We start from the raw sequence: 24,685 nt of genomic DNA on the forward strand, positions 1-24,685 counted from the left end.
CATGTGTTCAATGCAGTGACGTAGGAACGTTATCCTTCAATGAAAGCAAAGCGCCAACGATTAAACGAAATTCTTGCACAGAACGAAATAGATTGCCATGAACGTGACAACATTTTTTGTATACCTGTACGTGATACGCAGTCAAAGGTATATATACATGTATATACTGTATATGTACATGTATATGTACTTTTATAGAAATTACACTATTAAGAAACGACAATTTACAAATTAAAATAAAAATTTTATCAAAATTGTAGCAAACTTAAAGTAAAGGAGCAACTATTAAAGTTGGTTTGTATGCATGCGCGCGTGTATGTGTGTGTGTGCCTTTATTTAATTAGGACGTAACGGCGGAGAACAGTATTAGTTGTTGAATAAAACTATAGTAGTAACGCTCGAATGATTCTTCGCGACCTGTTCCTACGTTGCCAAAAATCGACAAGAGAAAAGCAAAGTCACGAATCGTTACAACAGTATGGAAATTAATCGTTACCTTCCATTTAAAGCGTGCGTGCGTGTGTGTGTTAAAACGAAGAAGAAAACTATCGTTACGTCGCGGTGCTTCGACCATTCTTTCGGCAAGCTGTTTACAATCACTGAAGAAGAACGTAAACATAGTAATTCGTCGCTCACAAAAAAAAAAGGTAAAATGTCTCTAATATTTTCAAATCGCGAAGAGATTAATTTCCATGCTCCCCCCCCCCCCCCCCCCACCGCGTCTTCCTTTAGAAATAGAAACTTCACGTCAAACTATGTAAAAAAGAAATGGTTATTTTATAATTTACGTATACAAGTACAAAGTAGTTTTCTTTTTATTTTGTTTTTTTTTCAGTAGACACGATTCTTGCACATTTTGCAACTATTTATGGTTTACGTTCGTTACCTCTGAATTCTACGTTTCCGAAATTCAGTGTAAAGTACGAGCAACGGTGTTTATTTAGAAAGTAATTAATCACCGTCGAGTTATACGGATCGCAATAACCTTGGGATTGTTCTTTGAGTGAGCACGCACATAGCGCGTATTTGTTCGTTGCATTTAGTTGTAAGGTGCGATTGTGTTGGTCAAAAGAAGATCACAGTAGAACGTCGATTATCCAAACAGAAAACGAGACAAACACGTTTCAAGTACAGTGATTTGCAAAATGTTTAAATTATAAATTGTTATACGGCTCGGACCTTTTCCTATAAAACTAATAAATATATATTTCTATAAAATATATTCCTAGAATTCAATTGTTTTATACTTTATGCCAAGCATCATTCAAAGTATTTTTTCTTGTTTCGTCGCGTAGTTGCAACTTACTTTTCCTACAGCGATCATGGAAATGATTTTGTTTCCGCAATTGGGCAGATAATCGACATTCTACTGTATTGCTAATTAAGTAACTCGACCCCAACTGGACATAAGTACTCAGAAGGCGTAAGCAAAAGGTTTCATCGCCAGAAATCATAATAATAATCTCAACTAGAAGATATGTATCATAACTAACGACGTTGTAAGATGTTAATGGATGAAGTATTAAGATTTATGTTTCTATATTGTAATAACATTTATGTATAATGGTTACTATAATGCAAAAGATATACATGCTAGTTGTCGGTGTTCGTATTCTCATTTCACAGTGTTCCACGTCCTGTCGCAGTCTGTGTTTACGTGGATGATTAGTAATAAAGTACAGTTATGTTTTAGTTTTTACAGTGAATTGTATTTTATTTTAAGTAATAGTCTTTTCTGTTACAACGAAATACCTATTAATTTTGGCAGATCTGTTAGAGGATCATAAAACTCATTAATTAACGTTGCAAATTCTGTCTGAGATGCTTTTACCTTAAATTCGCAGCTATTAGCTAGGTGTTACTCGCGATAAAAAACCCATTTCCCATGAATTTTTTGTGGAGTTTCTATGGGCAATGGAATTTTTGTCGCGGGTACCACCTATTACCAGATCTCACCGCGAGGAGGTTGCTGCGCCTGGAGACCCAAAGAAAAATAGAAGAAATCCAAGTTCCATCTATCTCCCTTTTACATTTTTAAAAACTAGATTACTAAACTAAAGAAATAGAAGGAATCCAAGTTCCGTCGATCTCATTCCGCTCTACATGCATTATACAGTTGAGTTCCGATTATCATGCATATTTACCCCGACTATTCTTCGGTAAATGTTACGGATTATGTTTTACACAAACAAAGAATAACAGGCAGACCACGAATAAAACGCAGGAATTTTATATATTTTATTTTTTATTAATAAATTGTGTTACTACATTACCCCCATGGTTGTGTTTATTCAAAATCAAAAACAGATATTTAAGAAAAATCGATAAAGGATAGATGCAGACATTTTTTGGCGAAATTAAAAAATTTCAAATTATTCTAAAAAAATTATTTTTGGATACAGGGGTCAATTATAATCATTTTTTGTGAATAGACAGACCCCTGAATTCCTAAGCACTTTCGAGAAAAAAATTCAAATAGGTGGAAAAATTTTTCGACAAAATTAAAAAATTTCAAATCATTCTAAAAAAATTATTTTTAGTTACAGGGGTCAATTGTAAGCATTTTTGGTCAACAGACATACCCCCGAAATCCTACTCAGTTTCGAGAAAAAAATTCCTTACCGAAAATCTAATTTCTGGCCAGAAATGTCACTCCAAAATTTCGTGCATATCTTTAAAACGTCATAACTTCTGAACGGATTGGACGATTTTAATGTTTAAAAAAGCAATTGACGCGTAGTTTAGTGTAGAATATGTAGAAATCACAAAAATATTCGAAAAGTTGTTCCTTAACCCCGGAAAATGAGAAAAACCCTATAAAAGTGGTCCAATATTCAAACAGCCATAACTCCTGCAATAGTGAATATATTTCAATAAAACTTTTTTCTGAAGTAGAGTTCATGGGTACCTACAAAAAAGTATTAGACAACTTTTCTGTTGGGCGTTAAACAAAATTAGTAAAAATGAAAAACGAATTTTTAGGAAAAATCGACAGTGGGTAGGTGCCTAAATTTTTCGACGAAAAAAAATTTTTTCAAATCGTTCTGGAAAAATTATTTTCGGTTGCGGGGGTCAATTACAATAATTTTTGGTAATTAGACATAACCCCGAAATCTTATGCACTTTTGAAAAAAAAATTCAGGAATGTGGACAAATTTTTCAGCGAAGAAAAAAAATTTCAAATCGTTCTAAAAAAATTATTTTTAGTAGCGAGAGTCAATTACAATTATTTTTGGTCAATACACGTACCCCCGAAACCCTACGCACGAATATTGTATGTAAATTGATAATGATAATAAACAAAATGTCCCGGCATTTGTCGGACAAGGGATAATTTAGGGATAATTCACAAAAAATGTAATTTACGACGACCATTTTGGAGCATGAACGTTAAGGAAAGACAGAAAACCAACTAAAAACCACTTTATCCAACGCATAAATTTTATTTTATTTCAATAACTTATTACATATATATTAATGAAATTTATATTTAATTAATATCAAAACATTCATTGTGTCAACTTTCAATGAATCGATAAAGGGGTCATCGGAATACAATATAATTATTGACAGTATATTTTATTGTTGTTTCAATTGTTCCTAAATGGTGCCAGTCGTACACGAAAAGACAATATTTGCAAGTATAGGCTAAAAATTGCTTTCGGGTAATAGAATAAATATTTTCACATTATTATAAGCAACTTTTATAACCAATAGTATGCTAAAATAATAGCAAGTTAATCGTACTTAACTTTTTGACGTATTCTTTTTTTTAGAAACTCTTAAAAAAAATTATCACCGACATAATTGATAAGAATATTTTTTTCATTAGCTTATTAAATGTCACCGACATACATACTCTGTGACATTTAAATAGCAGTCAAAACGTTTTTCGTACATTTTTAGTATCAATTTTCTTGAAAACATAAACGTTCATTGTAGGTTTCTAATTTATTTCTGCGCATAAATAATTCCTTTTCCGGTAATGTTACTCATTACGGCCTGTATTAAAATCTAGTTATTCCTTATTAATTTCATGGAACGTGATGCGTATTTAATATGCATGAGTGTTACGCTGTAAATTTTAAGTGCATGACATTAAATCTGTTCTACATATGTTATAATGTACGCTTTCGGTATAAATAGAAGCGTATACAAATCGAAACATTAGAACAATACGCTTTTATTATTAACCCCTTATTGCACGTCACAAATACGAGGCGACATCCCTAGTTATAATTGTAGAATTCTTTGAAGGGGTATTTCCATTTGGGGGCATCGATTTTAGACGATTTGTATTAAGTGTTTTAAAATTTGTCTCGTGTGTTTAATAATTTTTCAAGGTAACACAGTACAATTTTCGTGCAATAATCTTTATTATTACTCAAGTTATTTTCTTTTTTATTCCTACAGTCTGTTGTTCCAAATGACTATCATGATAACTAAAAAATGGATTGATTAATCTTCTTCAAAGACATAGATATTAAGTCACCAATTTTTACTTTATATGACTGTCATTTTCTCAAAAAAATCATTTCTGAATATTTTATTTCGGATAAATACAACGATGTTGAACGTGAGAGTTATTTAAAATACCATACTGCAGAACACATGAGATTATTTAAATAATAATAAGAATAATAGTATAACAAATTATCTGTGTTGTCTCTAAACATGACCAACCATGTATGCACTGTTTCAAGATTATTCGTCTATGATAAATTGTAATAAATATTCGATACCAAAGATCTTTCTACGAACGATGCCTTCTAATGGAAATACTCCTTAAAAATTTTGATTATAAGAATAAGGAAAAGTCATTCTACTTAAGCAACAAAGTAACCGCAACATTTTCTGGGGGAAAAAATCAATGAACATTTGTTTAAAACACTTTTTCCTTAAACCGTCGAAGAAGGCTACTCCACTATCATAGTAAGCTATACGAGAAGCATTTATGTTGTGTTAAAAAATTTTCTTAAGAATTCAGCAATCAAAATTTTATTCGCTATAAGCACATTATATTAATCTAAAAACTTAATATAATTAAAACTCTAGTTTGTTTCGGGAGTTTCCTAATTAATTAATAATATATTTTATACTTCGATTCTCGAAACAAAACTTCTCATAAATTCCAACATTCATGTAGTAAAGGGTTAATATATACTCTTTATGGTTTATAAATTCTTCAAAGTAGATGTACAAAAAGAAAGTAAATTTTTTAATATATAATAACTTGTTACGTTTAATAAAATGTGTCAACATCAGATGATATCGTTATTTGGTCGATGTTAAAAAAAATGTTTGATAGTATTACTCAACAATAATCTCAATGTAAATTGAAATTTAGATCTTCATTTTTACGAAACAAGTCTAACACTATTGTAAACTAATATAGACGCGCGCCATTATGATGCTCATTTTACAATATATATGTGTACATGTTCCAAACATGATATAAACTAATTCTTTGTTTATATAGAATTTTAATTAAAGTAATTATTATAATGATTATAGTTCTACAACTTATTGTACAAAATTATATAATAGAATGATTCAATCAATTTCTTAAAGGTCCTATATAAGATATACTTACTGAGCATAGAATCTAATACCTAACCAAGCTAAAACGATATATAAAAATTGCAGGGGATAAATTAAAAAAGTTACAGCTTGAAAACTTGATAATGTAATGATTATATTATTATTATTATTATTATTATTATTATTATTATTATTGTTATTATTATATACGACAGTGCTAATATATCAGGCGAAAAATTTTTATTCGAGATATCTTAAATCTCACATTTTAGTTTTCTTTAAAGAATTAATATTAACAATACTATTACTTTGCAAATCATGAGAGAAATTATTCGTTAAAACTTGTTCGACTTAATACTTTGTTAAAATTCAGTGAAAAGATACTCGTTTCTATGATTTATATTTTTGGTTAATGTAAAATTGAATATCTCTTATTTGAAAATAAATAAAAGACAGAGTGTCAACGATTTTTCAACTTAGGATTAGAATGAAAATTGTGCACCCTATAAAAATTTGTTTGCACTCGTTTTAAAGGGAAAGTATAGTTTCTTGACTAGGGAAATTGCTAGAACAATAGATTATATTGATGAAACGTTCTGTGTAAGACAAGTAAGTTCTGTAGAAACGCGCTTGCACAAACGTATCTAAATATTACACTACAAGGCGCATTGAGGCTTAATATAATTGATCTAAATGAATGACTAGAGCACACATTTCAATTGTCGATCGTTTGATCCGTGCTAAGATCTATATCAATTTTCCGAATGTATTTTGTTCTTGTTGAGCATTAGAAACTGCTGTGAGAGACAAACAGTTTCGTGGGAATTATATGCAAACTGATGTACTGTGAAATAAAAATTAGATCCTTTTTCGATTAGATTAGAATCTAACGTCAGACAAACAAACATAAATGTATATATGTAAAACATATGAAGCATTTACTGGAAATAATCGTGTCGAAAAGAGACAACGTCTTGATGTTGATTTAATTGATTTCGAAAACGTCTCGCTAAGAAAGCTGAAATCACCTGAAAGAATGTAAACACAAACCGATTTACGCCAGACGTAATAACTTATGCTACCTCTAACATCGATCGAAAATAATTAATTGATAACGAGATATCACCGTTGCGAGATCACCGATCTTAGGGCAATTTTTTCTAACGATCAACAGTTAAACATATAGATGAATTATTACATTGTACGTCATTAACAATTCATAGTTAATGTTTGTCAGTTGTATTTTCCTTTAAAAATTATTTTATTTTACGTTACTAATTCTCTTTGCGTATGAGATCACTGTAAATAAACAGTTTGAGTATTTGTTTAAAATTTATATAACTTTATTATGATCGTGAAAAGAGAAAGACGCATCGGTATTATTAAAATTCTAGTAAAAATGTTAGTGAAATTAGTTGTTGTTGACTAAACTAGCAATAACTTATTACATATCGCGATCCAAGTATCCTTGAAAAATTATAAAACTTGTATAATATTGAACAAGTGATTAACAGAGAACCGATGAAGATTAAATCGTACAAGATGTCTGCTGTAATCCATTCATAACTACTGAACGTGAAAGATCCGAAAACTTCATATATTAATCGAGTGTCGGCAAATGATAAACAATACCGTAATTGACAGGATACTTGATAAGATAAACAGTTGCGTAACAAGCATTCAAAAATAATATATAGTCTGGTTAAAATATTTTTTAAATATTCTTAGAATGTTCGTGAATATTCAAATTGAAAAAATATAAATGTAAAAAAGTATTTTAAGAGAATAGAGAGTAAAGCTAGGTATTCACTTGTTAGAATTGACCAATGATATCGTGACCGACGTGGATAGAAAAATAATTATGTACGTTCGTTCTCGATAGAACTGCAAAGTAATAAAATTGATTCCTTCGAGAATTATTAAATAATGTGTCGAGTCTGAACAATTGAAATTAAATACTGTTCCATCGTGCAACAATCGGATACTTTAGTACAGCATCACCAGTATTGTTGAAAATACGGTAGATACTTTAGAAAGAAAAGCTAGGTACTTGATAGACTAAGTATCCACTTATTATTTATCCTCGTGTCATATCGCTGTTGCGTATCATTCAGCGATACGATACGGTGCAATGGTGCATGATTTTTTCGCCTACTATCGCTGAATATCCGCATTGAAACATAGAATACGGTCTGTCGATACGCGAGAACTATAATATAATAGGGTCTAACTAATATCTCGGTTTCTCTTCAACATCCACGGACGAAACAAATTATTTTTACAAGCTTTCGACTGGGCCAATTTTTGACCTAACCCTTTATTTGTAAATATATTGAAAATATTCAATTTTAGTTTAAAAAGGCTGAATGTAATTCAATGTAAAGAAACGATTTTTGCTGAAGCTTCGCTAGAAAAAATTTGTTTGAAATCGGCAACCTCGCTGTTATTACTCCACATTGTACGATTTATAAGTACTGTACGATATTATGATGTACATAAAACGTATGGACGAGACAAAAAATGTTTTCTTAAATATCGATATAATAACGTATAAGATAGAAGACCGTAACACGAAACCACCCACCATCTATTATGAAGATCGTATGAGGTGACAGACGACATAGCGATGATGTTAGACTAGAGAAAAGCACTAGGATTAGCTCGTGGATCTTTCTGGTTCCTGTACCGCACGGTCAACCAAACACCAATGAACTGTAACGAGTTCACAAGGTAACATCAGCTAAATAACATTTTCTACTCCAACAAAGTAAAACACTCCACAAATACAATGTATTTTTCAAGCAGTATATCGAATTTTCGTACTGTGCTTTTAAAATCGATACACAGGATAAACCAGTGTTTCTCAACCTTTTCTGTACCATGCTTTTCAACTTCAACACTTCAAAGCTTTGGATGCCCCCTTGTCATATGCAAGTATGATAAGAACACAAGTTCTGAAGAAGTATAATATACTGTCTAATTGCCTCCCCCCTTCCTCCCAAATAATAGAAATCGTCCACCTGTGAGAAACACTGGAATAAACCATTTGAATGGGAAAACCTTAACATTTCCATAACTTATGGATCTATGGGAAAATTGTTCAAAAATTAGTGTAGTTATTAAAAGGAGCAAATATACATTATTATACAGGATGAATTGCGTTACGTGACCACCTAGTATTATTATACTTCGTTGTTAACGGTTCCACCGAAATTTGTATTGCGAGGTACGTAGATCAAAGAAGTTTTTACGATAGTTTTACAATACAATGAACGAAATTTCTGACACCTCGATCTCCTTATATTAATTACAAAAACCTTACGACAAACATAATGTCTTTATTGTGGACACGCGTAAATAATTTCGTAGGATTTCAGTCTACAAACAAAAATATACATACACGTAACAAAAAATTTTTTTTATTTGTAATACTTAAAACGTGATCACGGGATCTTAAAACGCATTTTTTTGAAATTTTTTTTGTGTACTATATTTTTCTTTCTCGTAAGTACGAAAGTATAGTTTTATTTCGAAACCATTGATAACCTGGAAAAAATGGCCTTTCGGAAAAACATTTTCCGCGGTAAAAAAAAATCGCATCAGCCCTCGTATAACACGGTAGATAAACATCAATTTGCATGAGGAACCATACAACGCCATCTTTGCCCTTTTTCTCTCTCTCTCTCTCTAACACCTATGATCTGTTTCCGATTTGATTCTTGTAAAATCAATATTTTGATAGAATCGAGATTCTTTAAACAGAATCAAACATTTCCATATCCCGATTCAACGAGAGTTTGCAGGAAATATAAACAAACGCCTAAGTAACGAAGCAGATCGAATGTATGCTATTATATTTACAGTAAACGAATAAAAACAAATGCTGCTTATTTTTATTAAACGAAGTATAATTCTGTTTTTAACCTATATCCCTCTCATTTCTTCGAGTTTTGAATCACAGGGTAAAGCAGTATCGTATAACGCGGAACGTTTACTAAATATCCGCATGAAACGAATATATTTAGATGTTCCCACTTAGATGGCTCACTCTGTGTATGATTTAAAACACGGAGTTATATAAAATAAAAAGTTATTCAAAGTACATTACCTCTGTGAAGCTGAAGAACAATCCAATACTGCCACATAATTTAAACGCATAATCGATCGTCGATTCTAATTTTTCCATACACGATAGGCACATGCAATCATTGTCGGTAGTGTAGGGGCAACAAATTTTCTGGAAAATGAAAAAAATATTGCAGGAACTGTTGTACTTGTGATACATGTACACGATTTAAAATAAAAATACATACATTTACATCTTTACAAGACACTGGATACTGATCATCTAAAATTGTGTTTACAGTGTTATTAAATCCACAGCAAGTGAAAGTGATCTGAACCTTGGCTTTCAAATCATTTCCAACGCGTCTCCAGCCCTATAAGTTAAAACAAAGTTATGTCCTGTTTTGGAGTAGAAAATCATTATTTCCAAAATTATTAATATTACCTGTTCTGCCAACTGTTCTTGTTGCTTAGCATTAACAGCAAGACAAGCACAAGCGATACTGAATTGAATTAGGAACAACAGGAACAGAATGAGCATGTACTGTACGAATAGCATTAAGGATTGTATTAGAAATATATTATAATTATATTTTCAAATGTGCATTAAAGCCAGTAAAAGATGCAAAGATGGTTTCTGTTTATAATAAATAAGCCTGAGTATTTTTACTCGATAGTTTGATAATACTTTACATTTGAACCTATGTTTCTTAATATTGTTCTCGATAAATGTATATTAGGTTTGTTTTTATTGTCATAGTGTTCAAATTAATATTTGTTAAAATACTACTGTTTGTTTAAAAGGATACAAAAAATAATAAAACTTGGTGGTGTTTAACAGCACCAATAAGACCAAGTATCGAGATAAGTATCAAAATCACACCACATGCTAGAATGCCTCCAATTATGGGAAGGTTTGTAACCAATGCGGAGGCTCTCCCATAAACAGCAACGCCTATTAGAATAAATGCAACAACCTGAAACATAGGAAGATGTCTCTATCTAATCTCCATAGTTGCACACTGAAATACTATTTGTATATTGTTTATATATTACAAGAGCAACAAAAAATTATAAAATATGAAATAAACTATTTACAATAATACTAAAATATTTAGATTATGTACAAAATTGTGCCTAAAATGTCTGGGTTTATATTAATTTAACAGCGAGTGTAATGCAAGTAAACGATTCTTCAATGATGGAAAATAATTATTTTAATCTTTTCCTGTTTGTTGAAAGCTTTGTGTAAATAAATTTTAAGAAAACAAAGTAGGATCGAATTTTCTGTTCGGGGGTAGGCAACCCTAAGTTTAGAAAATGTTGCTTACGATGTAAAGAATATTTAGCGCCGTCAATGCGTTTTTGGAACACGTAAAGCCGCCGCACATTTTTGTATGTGAGCTTGGTTCTTTTCAGTTCCCCCACAAAGGTTCGTCGATTAATAAAATCACAGTGTTCTGAGAATCCGAGCACCGCGTTGTTAATATCACGAATTAATGAGAAAACCGCATGTACATCAACCGATCATGGCAGACAATTTGCAACTGCTCATTTACTGCAATAATGCACATCTCGCTCGGGTGCATTCAAACGAGTTCGATCTCTCGATATTCAACATTGGGCGCGAAAAACAAATCCTTGAAATAAGTTCGATACAAGCACAGTTTATTATCGGGGCGGGAACATTATTAGTCGCGTTAGATTGTAACAATTTTATTTACTGGATAATTATTCTAGTTTGCCTTTAGTAGAATATTTAACTTTCAGCGCCTTATCTTCATTTCTATTTACTTAAAAAATATTGAAGCGATAAATAAATACGTAAATATAATTCGTTCGAGACGAAAATTACTTTTCCTTTACGCTTCGATTTAATTTAGCGATAGAACATGTTCTCAACTCAATACTACAATAAGTATTGCCAGTATACTTATTTTTAGATTTAAAAAAGTGATTGTGATAATATAGTACAAGTGGCAAACGACACTATTAACTGATATAATCCGATTGTAAACGATACGATAGTCAATTTTTCTCGAACAATTCGAACCCGAGATTCAACACAGAATATTCTTCGTTCTTTCGACTTTCGGAGAGTACTTAGTTTCCACGATGGAAAAAAAAATACAGGCATCATAAATACATCGCGATAACGAGCGCCGAGATTAAACATTCTCAATATGGAATGCAAAATCAAACATACGAGATAACGTATTAGGCGCATTTCTTCCAGCGTAAAATGTGAGAATTTTTAAAAATATTTGAATATTACTTACATTTGCACCGTTCGATGCCATAAATTGTAAACTGCAAGAACTTCCGCTACACGTGTTAATCGAACATTTTCTATACGAAACAATTCTATATCGTACAACTTGCGATTATTTAATATTTCGATGAATCAAACATTTTTCATAGAAACGTTTTTGAATTTTTCTTAGAAATGTTATTAAGCAGTAGATGATTGTATTCTTACGGTAGTTAACAGTAATCTAATGTAGAAGACAATGTCTCTTATCTTCGAGTTTAACGAAGATTTATCGGAGCACAAAGTGACTATTACTCGGAAACAAGGATAAACAAGGTATATGTTATGCCTTATGTGAACTTAATCATGACTCTTTTCTAAGAGATTCAAAAATTCATGGAGGAAGAAGTTGAATCCCCCGGAGAGAAGCCATTTTTAAAGGGTCTAACTAGATTGAACTGGGTAGAACTATTTTGTTCCCATGAATCAATCCTTATCATTCTGACAAGATATTTTATACTTTAAGACTTTGCTAATAACTTCTATAATACTTAAAATTTTTAAATAATACTTATCGTGACTCTACGAAATGATTTGAAGCCGAAGTTTCTTGAAAACTATTAATTAATATTTCATTGATTTTAGATATATGTTAAATACGATTATAATTTTATCAACGTTACCGAAGAACATTTGTTTCCAATTAAAAATACTTTGTAGATGTATTTTCTATATTGTAAAACTAACATTAGTGATTTTAAATAAGTAATATCTTTAAAAAAATGAACTCTTATTTGGAGTCAGTTACCTTACTTTTGATTTTAAATTTCAAACAGTTAATAAAATTATGTATTTTTAAGGCTCATGATGAGACATAGTGCAAAGAAGATTTCCCTAATCGGTTGAGAATGTGTGAATGTCCGCCAAGATCGCGTAAACATTTTATTACACGCTTCCTTACATTTTGAAATTGTTCAACAGTTATGTCCGTATAATTAATTTTAATTTCAACTTTCGTACCATCGATGAAAACGAAACGCGTTCGTTTAATTTAATTCACTAATTTAATTAGCTTCGTGTTTTGAAATGAAAAGATCTAGGAAATGAGAGCACTCAAGGCGCAAATGTTTTATGAACTAATAATCACTGTCATCGCTGTTACGCGATCTAGCGTGATGATTACAATTTCAACGCGAGGATGAAGTTATTGAACACTGATACAAAATATGAAATATCTTAAAAATTCCTCGGACATATTTATTAATATTTTCCTTTTCTAAGCAAAATAATTATAATTGGCAATTCCGGGTGTTTTAAAACGTAATAAAAATAGACACGTCGTCTTAGGGTTTCCATGGTTTCAGCCATTCTACATGGAAAATGGAAAAATAATTTTAATTAGGGTGAGTTTGGTTATAGCAGATGTTAAAATGAAAAGAAAAGGTCGATAATAAAAAATATAGTAACGTTCTTTTTTCAAGTTAAGTTTGCAAAAAACGAATTCAAGAAAATGTATTAATCGGAAGTAGTTTTAACTATTGCGTTACATCGTTTATAATTTTTCTTCGTCGTGTTTTTCAAGTCCCGAAAATAGTGATTTTTGCTAGCACCAAAGTGGGGATTGACTGAAAATTGTGATAACAGACTCGCTGATAAACCGACATATAAAATGTAGTACATCGTGGTTAGGTTCCCATTCGATCTATAATGCGCTGAAAGGAAGCTCGAACGTCAGCGCAGAGAGCCGTTTTTCTTCCTGGTGGCATCGTTACGTTCCATTACTATCTCTGTAAGCATCGCATCAATTGTAATTGTAAAAATTTTCGCGCCTCATAATTGCATTGATTTCCGTATCGTGAGTGCAGTTTGAAAAGATCTTAAGTAGCCGTAATTCCTTATAATCTCATTACTCTCTATATCTCGAGTGATTCTCCACTTTTTCGTCAAACTTAAAACATCCAGTTGACGTAACTCTAACAAGGAATTGCCATTATAAAATCGATCATTATTGTTATAATCAGCCATTATTGTCGATCGTTTCACGGTTTACAAGTCGAGTAGCTGTATATTGAAAATCATAGTTTATAGATTATTTCTGCCGTTTCGAATCGTTACAGATAATTTTCCGATTGTTTCAGTCTAGTATAAGAAGAAATAAGAAACATGGACGAATCGCGCCTGAAACGGTGGCCACAATATTTAGCAGCGTTCACAGGTAATTTAAGAAACGATTCTCTTCTTCCGCTGATCCGTTTAGTGTCAAATTATCGAAAAATCGTATGAATAGAAATGGTATCCAGTTTCGGAATCCCTTAGTTTGTTTGAAAATTAAATGTCGTACGATAGAATTTATTGTAATCTAGAAAAGTACTCTTTCCTCGATTATACTAATTACGTTCCAAAATATAATAATTAACCTCTGTTCAGGACTGTCCTCAATATTTTTTAAAATTATAGCGCGAAAGATAAAAATCACGATTTAGTATTCGCAAATCGAGTTTTTCTAGAAATTTCTTCTTAACGCTAGATTTACGGAACCTGTCGATTTGAGACGCCCAAGACGATCGAGACTCTCAAGAGCTTTGTTTTCTTTTTCTCAATGTAGCCACCCTGTCCATGGCATCGTCCGGCTCCCATATAGGTTGGACATCTCCGATATTACCAAAATTGAAAGCCCCAGACTCCCATTTAGAAATATCTTCGGACGATGCCTCGTGGATCGCTTCTTTCGCTCTTCTGGGATCAATCCCCGGTAACGTGGTCTCAGCCCTCATAGTAGACAGAGTGGGCCGCAAGATGTGCCTCCTGCTGGCAGGGATACCACTCGGCGTCAGCTGGGTTTTGATCATAATCGCCTGGAACCCCTACATCCTTTACGTCGCAAGATTCATCGGCGGACTTGGCCTTGGAATGGCGTACGTCGCCTGTCCCATGTACATCGGTGAAATCGCCGACAAGGAGATCCGAGGATCCTTAGGCTCCTTCATCAAGCTTATGGTAACGTTCGGGGAGCTCTACTCTCACACGATTGGCCCGTTCGCGACTTATCAGCACTTGGCCTACAGTTGCGTCATTATCCCCATAATTTTCATCGTGACTTTCATTTGGATGCCGGAATCTCCGTACTATTTACTGATTAAAAATCGCGAGAACGAGGCGAGGAATAATCTGAGGCTACTGAAGAGATACGCTACTCAGGATCAGCTGGAAGAAGACATGAACGAGATGCAGAAGACTGTGATCCGCGATCTCAGCGACAAGGGGCATTTCTGGGACGTGTTTGGTACCCCTGGCAATCGCAAAGCCGTGATTATTGGATTTGGGCTACAAGTGGTTCTTCAATTCAGCGGATTGGCCGCCATCGAGTCGTACACTCAAGAGATTTTCGAGGCTGCCGACGTGGATCTGTCCGCTGGTATCGCGGTGATCATTCTGAGCCTTCTTCAACTCTTCGCTGGCCTCGGAGCGGCTGCTTTGGTCGACAAACTGGGAAGACGTCCTCTGCTTCTGTTCACAACCCTACTCGATGGATTAACCTTAACCATAACCGCAGTTTTTTACTTCTTGAAGTTCCAAATGTTCGTCGACATGTCAAAGGCCGGCTGGATTCTTCACACCTCTGTAATATTTTACGAAATCTTTGTTGCGCTAGGTTTGAATCCGTTGTCCTACATGATGCTTGGCGAACTATTCCCGACGAACATCAAGGGAGCCGCGGTGTGCATGGCGAATATGTGGGCCTCTTTTCTGGCGTTCATCGTTTCGAAAATGTATCAAGTGATTTCCGATACATGCGGAGTTTATGTTTCCTTCGGCTGGTTCGCGATTAGTTGTTTCGTTGGAATGGCCTTTATCATTTTCTTGGTGCCGGAGACCAAAGGGAAATCGTTGTTGGAAATTCAGGAGGAGCTGAATTTTAAGAAAAAAAAGCTGAAAGGAGCGACGGAGAAAGATCAACCGGAAGTTTACGTGAGTACGATAGCTTAGGTCAAACAAGTAACGAAATTATGATAATCGAAGCAACATTTTATGGTCATTAATACGATTAACACTCCATTCGCAATAATCTAATCAATTATTCATTAACAAGTACAATTATATGATAGTTTGTCCTGAAATTACTGAAAATCGTAAAACTTTCGTTGCAAAATGGAGTAATCAAAGTCGAAACTATTTTGAAAACCTATACATTGTTACGAAAGGGGGGGGGGGGGTAGATTGTTTACGTCTTGGGTTTTGAATTTGTTGTATTTTTTTATAATTCGTTTAAATCCGTTTAAATGCGTTCGAATTAATTTCGTTTTATATTTAAACAGAGTCGAGAGACAAACTATAAATCATATAAAAACTGAAACGTAAAATTTCCCGTGTGATCTTCATCCATTATATTTGTTTTCTATTCTAAGTTATCGTTAGAATCTAAAACGAAATTTGCTTCGGTGAAACGGAATAAATAATCCTCCACGGGAAAGATGAACATAAATTTACAGATCTACACGACAAAGTTCAATATTTGCAAATCAAGTTTATCCAAAAAATTGTTATCTTTGATTTGCAAAAATTGAATAAAAAGTATAAAATCTGCATCAATTGTTTAAGTGACTTAGAAACAATGAATTAAATATATAGTATGTTACAAAGATAGCAAGCGTTTATATTAGTGGAGATTTTTAAATATCTTAATATTCAATTAACTCTTAGTTTGCAAAGTATAATTATTCCTAATTTTTTATTGTCTCGAAAACAGACTCAGTTTGGATTGGTTTAATTCTATATAGAAGACAATAATAAAGAATAAACAATATAGAATTAAAAATAAATTATTATTATCAACTTTGCTGCCAATTGAAGTATTTCTAGCAACAGAAATTCTCGATGCAACTCAATACTTCTGATTACATCGTGAAACCTAAGAACGAGTGATAATATTTTTTACGCCAGAACCTCCAGGAACATGTTTCCTTCAATATGTTTCACAATCGTAATCAGAGCGTTGTCGCTAATCTAAACAATTGCTACGTGATTATACATGAACCTATTTCGCCAGCGAAAGCACGATAAATTTTTTTTTTTTTCATTCCCGTAAACAATTCACCGAAGCAAATTTTACGGCATTGAGTGCGGATTCTTTTGTTATCTACGATTATATCTATGAAATTCTTTTGAGAAATCGAAAGTATTCTTAGGAAGCATGCGGTTGCATGTGTGCGCTAGTTAGGATTCCGATTGTGGAAAGAGCAAACTCGCATGACCATCTTTTTTTTCCCTTTTAAGCAGGGTTAAACGTTGAGACTGATAGATATTTAATTAATCGTAAACTATATATTTATTCATCGCCAAACAATGCCACAGAACAAGAAAAGAGTAACTGATTTTTATTTGACAAGAAATTAACCGGTTTCTCTAATTAGCGAATTACTTGATCCGTGGATCACCACGAGGATAACAATTAACACTAGATTTATGGATTCTGATTGCACATGTTTGTTTTCTTTAACACGTCAGGCTAACAGTTTCTATATATTTCATATTTAATAATTGTAATTGAATTGTGTATGTGACAATTGTAAATGCGTTGAAAGATCTCAATTAAGAATTACAATTGAATTGCTAATTACTTTTTTTAATGTCATTAACATTAAAAATTATTAAAAATCTTTGGCTTATCGGTGGGTGTAGTGTTAATGTATGTCTCAAAAATTAGGTGATCCGCGGATCGAGTACTGAAACTTGAAAATTTAGAATGAGAATTCTTTTCTTATGGCTGGTCTGGCGATTAGGAACATCTATCATCCCTTTGAGGCAGGGTGCAAGAAACATAATTAATAACATGATTACGATTAAACGTTATCAACGCGCGTCGCGTACTGTCGCGAGTGTTTAGAATTGCGCGCACTAAGGGCCCTGATAAAAAAAGGATTTAGTTGAGCACCGTAGCATGACTAACTTTATACATTTCAGATAGAATGTAACATATCATTATAGAAATAACTTCAGGGCAAAGTATAAGTGGCCTGATTGAATATTTGTTATTATTAATATTGCGTTGTCGCATAACGAACAGCCAAACGTTTAGTACATCGGGTTACACACCAAAGATAAGATTTACTTTAAATCTGACTTCAGATACATCGTGTACCAAAACGAAATTATTGTAAAATTAAATTTTTCTATTGATTAATCGTATACCTAATGAGTTTATACGATTTTTGGTTGAAGCCCGATGTACGTATTGCGAAATATGTTTTAATTGAAATATCAAATGTATATTCACGCAATTGCATGACTCTCTACAAGTCCCTTTTAGGCAGGGTGTAAGACTACCGAAATTGTATTTTCGTACAGATTTCTACCATGTACAAGTTTGCAATTTATGTTGATAATAAAACTTACCGTTTAAACAAAAAGCTAATGTATTGATATGATCACATAGTTGGTATCGTTGGGTCACTTACGACCCGCTAGTATTTTATAATTTTACCTAGAAACCAAAAATTAAACAGTCGTGGACCATACGTGACCCAACGATACTGTTCGAGAGTTACAATTCTAATCCTGTCCATTTCCCTAAATATAACTTATTCCTTTAATACAATTTACAATTTATAATTTCTAAATATAATGTAGTATTTGGAAAATTCTCACCGAGAAAGCGTCGATAATCCATCAGTAATGTTCATACTTATATGATGTTCATGTTTATATTTTCATTGGCGTATGGTTTGATCATATTTAAACAGAAATTCATCGACTTCAATTTAATAGTCGCATTAGCACCAAAAGGAAGAATATATCAAACAAATTTGGCTCGAAAGAAATGGTAGTAGAGTATTCGTCCAGATGGTGATAAATTGTTCTGTCTCCAACAGCCTGAGTTGGCCTTGAATTGGAATTCAAGGTACCGTGGCTCGTTTCAATATTTTTGAAGATATTTATCTGCGAATGAACAAGTAAATTGATTTCGTGACGGTGTTTCGATAAAACGTACAAGTCCAGGGACCGCTGGTTACGTTTTAACGAAGATATGTAACAACAGAACAATTATTTGACTTGCCTGTTGTTCGGATATCGTAAGTTTTTTTGTTAAAACTATCCACATGACTGATTCGTTACAATCTGGAGTAGTTAAAGATCCATTGTAACGGTAATAAGTGGTATGATCCTTGGGTAAAAAAAGATAGGGAATCACCTTGGATTTCATCATTGCTGCATTTCCCTCTACCCATTTTGATACTAATCCCATCGATTTCATAATGGGCGTTAAGTCTAAGTTATCTTCCTGATTCAACTGGAATAAAATATTTCCTTCTCTAATAATACTCTCACTTTCTATTATACTGTCCTTAAAGTTGGAAAGGAAATTAATTTTATGAAAAATGAAGTACTGGCCATTGTTCTTCACTCGAAACACCCATCTACTGGTTAGAATTATTTTTTTCTGTGCTTCGCGTTTGTCCATCACTTTCCATTACACATTGCACCGATATTAACAACAAGATTAGAGTATTTCAGAGACAGTGTTCAAATGAAATGTATATGAAAGCCAATTATTTTTAAGAGAAAGCATACAATAATAAGGATAGATAGGTGAATACCTCAAATAATGTGGCGACGACAGCAACACCATTTTCATATTGTGATGCCTCGGACACATTGTCATATTTGTTATCATAATGCACGAAGTGTAATTCTAACGCGTCCCGAATACCATTTATAGTGTGTTCGGCGGGCCAATGAAAGTGTATTTGCTCCAAAGTGTAAGTAGAAGGTAGACTTCCGCCTTTGAGGTAAACAGGCAGGCCGTCTAATTCAATTTGTACTACGAAACAAGTTAAACGAAAATTTGATACAATTTTTAGCAAACTTTCAGACAAAATAAAACAAGCATATTAACTTTCAAAGTTGATCTTAATATAGAAGTAACAATAAAATTTTTTCACTGGAGGTATTTTGTTTTAACCGCCGAAACAATACTAATTACGGGGTTGTCAGATGAGCTATGCCATCAGTAACGTGGGGTGTGGAACGGAATGACACAAATCTCTTTATACTTAAAATATCATAAATTTTACTATGTAAAATATGAAGCATTTCAATTAATTTTGTATTACATACCCGAGTGACCATTGTTGACAATTCTTCCAAAGAATGCGAAATCGTATCTTATAAATTTAAGTGCACCGAGATCAGCTTTTACAGTTTCCTCGGTTACAATATTTACCGGCGATTGTTTGCTTCCTGTCTTACATAATCCTGGCCAATCTTTTGGACCTACACAGAAAAAAGTATTTAATATTAATAATATGAATTTACTATTTTTCATGGACCATACTCAAGCATTGAATAAAATAATATTTATATTAAAAGTCCATGTGCTCAGTTTGTCGAAAATGTATCAGTTTGAATTCGCTTTTTATTATTTAGTTAAATTGGAGTAATATTAGTAAATGGATTACCATTTACACCCCAATACGCCCACTCATTTGAGGCTGTAACCACGTGTAAACCTGGAACAAAATATACGTTTCGAAGTCTTTTTATTTCATTTAAGAAACATTTAGTTAAATAACGTCATAAATAATTTATTTTTTTTTACAAGTAAACAGTAATTTTTTTATCTGTGCTCGAGAAAAACAATAAAAGTATTATAAATAATTGTGGGAAAAATGCAAGGTTTTTTTAAAGTACGTACAAATGCATTTTCTGTTTTCAAGGAAATCGTTTAGTTTCGTTCTTCATTTGTCTGCAGAAAATCAACTATGCAAATACAGTTCCCAATCCCATCTCTGTAGAGTATTGGCCCAACAAGCTCGATAAGTAATTGAATGCATGCGACAGGAAAGCAAAATTAAGCTTACTCGCAATTGACGGGACCGAATTTATTTCAAGGAGTACATTCTAGCGACCTTTTCCGCTTTCAGACCTCAGTATTTATTATTGTTGACGTAGCTGAACTGATAAATCTACGATATACAATTTTTCAGAATCGCATAAAAGCTTGGAAACTTTGTCAAATAATTTCTAATATTAATAATTGGCATAGCAGAACTGATTAAATCACACTGCTCGATTTTTCATAGAATTTCAACTTAAAATGTTCAAAATACGTTTCAAGGGGATTAAACTTCTAGAAAATATGAAGAAGAATGGATTATTAGGACCTGAAAAACGAGAGAAGATTCTTCGAGTTACAACGCTGAAAATTGAAATATTGTACACCAATTTTAAAAAAGCTTTCGAGCCTTTGATGTTTCGAAATTAGTATACAATCAACTAACAAAGAAACGTTGGAATTTCTTAAATTGGCGCTTCATACAAGACCGGTGAACAATTCAAACGACCGACCGGTTTTAACGAACATAATACAAGCTTCCGGTTACTATACAGGAATAACGATCGACTGTATGTGGATGCTTTAAAATTTTCTTTATTAACAATGTACTCAAGACCAAATACGATAAATAATTTCTTACAAAATTTTTCAACCATAATATATTTTTTATATTCCCTTTTCTAAGGAGATTTCTCAGTTTAAGTTATATCCAAGTAAGATATTGCTTTCGAAACTGTTTCTGGGCACTTTTAAATTGTTTCAATATTTAATTATATCGAGACCCATTATGTTTATTTTACTAAGTACGCCATAGTGAGGTAAACATGACAGAAGTATGAGAAAAATGAAAAATTTTCCACAGGTAATCATTTATATGAAATATGAAAATAACAACCACAGAGGGAATTTAGAACAAAATAAATAAATTTTGTAAGTAGTTAAGAATCTATTTCCACCTATTATTGTTGTACCTTACCTATTATTGTCGCAAGAATTACGAACGAACTTGTCATCGTAAAAGCACTACCTGGGAACTGTCAGAGCTTGCGATCATCCGATGACGCGTACGTGATGACGAGAAACATATAACTGATGTACGCTACGTACACCTAACTGGATAATACCGAGATTACGCTAGACCCTGTTGCTAGAGATTTAGTTATGCATGCTAGTTGTCCACCTCCCCCTTGTTAAAAAATAAATCCACTAGTTCAGACTAAAAATCATCCAACACTCGTATTTTTCCCAGTTTTCCTTACAGAATATTTTATACAAACACGAAATTGTTATAATGTGTATAGAAATATTTAATGGTTCCAAACAAAAAATAATGTAGAGGATATTTCTATAATGTGTATAGAAATATTTAATGACTCCACACCAAAAATAATGTACAGGAGACCGGAGCATATTGATGATTTTTATTTTTATTTTATTTGTAACATCGAAGTTTCTTAATTGTCTTCTTCAACCCTTGTCACAGATACTCTATTGGATTCAAATCCAGGAACTGTGATGAAATGTGTAATAATTTTGGGACGTTATACAGCAGCCATTTGCAACTTTTGAACCAAATGCTCCGTTATTTTTAGAAATAATTCTATCAATGATTTCAATATTACCAACTCCATTGGCTGGCATACAGCCCTAAGTATTAAGCATTCTCCTCTATACTTTACAGTCGGAATGGTGTTTTATTAACTGCTATATTTGGCCCTCGCCATACTATAGTTCTGCCGTCGGAATTAAATTAATTTTTATTTCGTCAGAAAATATCACAGTACAATATTGTTCAAATTATTCGACACCCTGTTATCCGGAATGTCTGAATAACCGGCATATTTACCCCGACTATTCTACGGCAAATGTTACGGATTATATTTCACAGAAACAAACAAGTCACAGCCGCATGCATCTAGCAATGACGTCGATACCTAAAAGTTGACGAATAAAGCGTAGGAATTTTATTTATTTTATATTACATTAATAATTTGTATTACTACATTACACATGATTGTATTTATTAAAAATCAAAAACGAATTTTTAAGAAAAATCGACAGAGGGTAGATGCAGACATTTTTTGGCGAAATTAAAAAATTTTAAATTATTCTAAAATAGATATTTTTGGATACAGGGGACAATTATAATCATTTTTTGTGAATAGACAGACCCCGAAATCCTAAGCACTTTCGAGAAAAAAATTCAAATAGGTGGAAAAATTTGTCGACAAAATTAAAAAATTTCAAATCATTCTAAAAAAATTATTTTTATATGCAGGGGTCAATTATAATCATTTTTTGTGAATAGACATACCCCCGAAATCCTAACTATTTTCGAGAAAAAAATTCTTTACCGAAAATATAATTTCTGGCCAGAAATGTCTGCCCGAATTTTCATGCGAATCTTTAAAACGTCATAACTTCTGAACGGATTGGACGATTTTAATGTTTAAAAAAGCAAACGACGCGTATTTCGGTGCAGAATATGTAGAAATCACAAAAATATTCGAAAAGTTGTTCCTTAATCCCGGAAAATGAGAAAAACCCCATAAAAATGGTTCAATTTTCAAATGACCATAACTCCTACAATAGTGAATATATTTCAGTGAAACTTTTTTTTGAAGTAGAGCTCATGGGCACCTACAAAAAAGTATTAGACCACTTTTCTGTAGGGCGTCAAACAAAATTACTAAAAATAAAAAAGGAATTTTTAAGAAAAATCGACGGGGGGTAGCTGTCTAAATTTTCCGACGAAAAAAAATTTTTTCAAATCGTTTTGGAAAAATTATTTTCGGTTGCGAGGGTCAATTACAATAATTTTTGGTGATTAGACATATCCCCGAAATCCTACCCACTTTCGAGAAAAAAATTCAAAAAGGTGTGAAATTTTTCGACAAAATTAAAAAATTTCAAATCGTTCTAAAAAAATTATTTTTAGATACAGGGATCAATTATAATCATTTTTTGTGAATAGACACACCTCCGAATTCCTATGCATTTTCGAGAAAAAAATTCCTTACCGAAAATCTAATGTGAGGCCAGAAATGTTTGCCCGAATTTTCATGCGAATCTTTAAAACGTCATAACTTCTGAACGGATTGGACGATTTTAATGTTTAAAAAAGCAAACGACGCGTATTTCGGTGCAGAATATGTAGAAATCACAAAAGTATTCGAAAAGTTGGTCCTTGAACCCGCAAAATGAGAAAAATCACATAAATATGGTCCAATTTTCAAACAGCCATAACTCCTACAATAGTGAATATATTTTCATGAAACTTTTTTCTAAAGTAGAGCTCATGGGTACCTACAAAAAAGTATTAGACAACTTTTCTGTACAGCGCCAACCAAATTTATTAAAAATGAAAAACGAATTTTTTAGAGAAATCGACAGGGGGTAGCTGTCTAAATTTTCCGATGAAAAAAAATTTTTTCAAATCGTTTTGGAAAAATTATTTTCATTTGAGGGGATCAATTACAATCATTTTTGGTCAATAGTCATACCCCCGAAATCCTATCCACTTTCGAGAAAAGAATTCGAAAAGGTGAGAAATTTTTCGACACAATTAAAAAATTTTAAATCGTTCTAAAAAAATTATTTTTAGATGCAGGGGTCAATTATAATCATTTTTTGTGAATAGACATACCCCCGAAATCCTAACTATTCTCGAGCAAAAAATTCTTTACCGAAAATATAATCTGTGATCAGGAATGTTTCCCTGAAATTTCATGCGTATGTTTAAAAAATCATAACTCCTGAACGGATTCAAGGATTTTAATGTTTTAACATGCAAACAACGCGTATTTTAACCTCGTAAAGTGAACAAAATCCAATAAAAATAGTGCAATTCCTCGTTTTTGTCACTTCATATGTACGTATAGTCTAATTATCCGGCTTATTTAATTTTCCGCCATTGACCCAGTCCCAGTTATGCCGGATAATTTTTTACAAATTCTAATCGTCTTACTGTCACCCTAAATTGTTCTACTTAAAAC

The 24,685-nt window shown here is 32.6% G+C and overlaps 3 protein-coding genes across 5 annotated transcripts; 1 reads left to right on the top strand and 2 right to left on the bottom strand.

Annotated features, from left to right (window-relative positions):
- Positions 1–3,423: 3,423 nt before the first annotated feature.
- On the bottom strand, positions 3,424–11,169 carry Tsp97e (Tetraspanin 97E). Of its 3 annotated transcripts, XM_076776354.1 has the most exons (7): positions 10,938–11,168; positions 10,416–10,583; positions 10,052–10,150; positions 9,855–9,980; positions 9,650–9,778; positions 8,126–8,253; positions 3,424–6,569 (listed from the first exon to the last, which is right to left on the bottom strand). In XM_076776354.1, the coding sequence occupies exons 1-6, from the start codon at positions 10,995–10,997 to the stop codon at positions 8,179–8,181; spliced, it is 657 nt and encodes a 218-aa protein (XP_076632469.1). In that variant the 5' UTR covers positions 10,998–11,168; the 3' UTR covers positions 3,424–6,569; positions 8,126–8,178. The 3 variants fall into 3 exon arrangements, with proteins under 3 accessions (XP_076632469.1, XP_076632468.1, XP_076632467.1); XM_076776353.1 differs by lacking the exons at positions 3,424–6,569; positions 8,126–8,253 and adding an exon at positions 8,975–9,087 and having other exon boundaries at positions 10,938–11,169; XM_076776352.1 differs by lacking the exons at positions 3,424–6,569; positions 8,126–8,253 and adding an exon at positions 9,113–9,590 and having other exon boundaries at positions 10,938–11,169.
- A 2,390-nt stretch (positions 11,170–13,559) lies between these two features.
- Positions 13,560–15,964, top strand: LOC143347318 (facilitated trehalose transporter Tret1). Its single transcript, XM_076776349.1, has 3 exons — positions 13,560–13,646; positions 13,996–14,072; positions 14,463–15,964. The coding sequence occupies exons 2-3, from the start codon at positions 14,021–14,023 to the stop codon at positions 15,842–15,844; spliced, it is 1,434 nt and encodes a 477-aa protein (XP_076632464.1). The 5' UTR covers positions 13,560–13,646; positions 13,996–14,020; the 3' UTR covers positions 15,845–15,964.
- Positions 15,965–18,527: 2,563 nt separating this feature from the next.
- Positions 18,528–21,791, bottom strand: LOC143347320 (carbonic anhydrase 1). The gene is made up of 6 exons (XM_076776351.1): positions 21,667–21,791; positions 20,314–20,364; positions 19,973–20,128; positions 19,453–19,676; positions 18,912–19,145; positions 18,528–18,793 (listed from the first exon to the last, which is right to left on the bottom strand). Exons 1-6 carry the CDS (start codon positions 21,701–21,703, stop codon positions 18,611–18,613), a joined length of 885 nt encoding a protein of 294 aa, XP_076632466.1. The 5' UTR covers positions 21,704–21,791; the 3' UTR covers positions 18,528–18,610.
- Between the last annotated feature and the right edge of the window lie 2,894 nt (positions 21,792–24,685).

The sequence above is a fragment of the Colletes latitarsis genome, chromosome 11 (genome assembly GCF_051014445.1).
Source record: "Colletes latitarsis isolate SP2378_abdomen chromosome 11, iyColLati1, whole genome shotgun sequence".
Taxonomy (NCBI): Eukaryota; Metazoa; Arthropoda; class Insecta; order Hymenoptera; family Colletidae; genus Colletes; species Colletes latitarsis.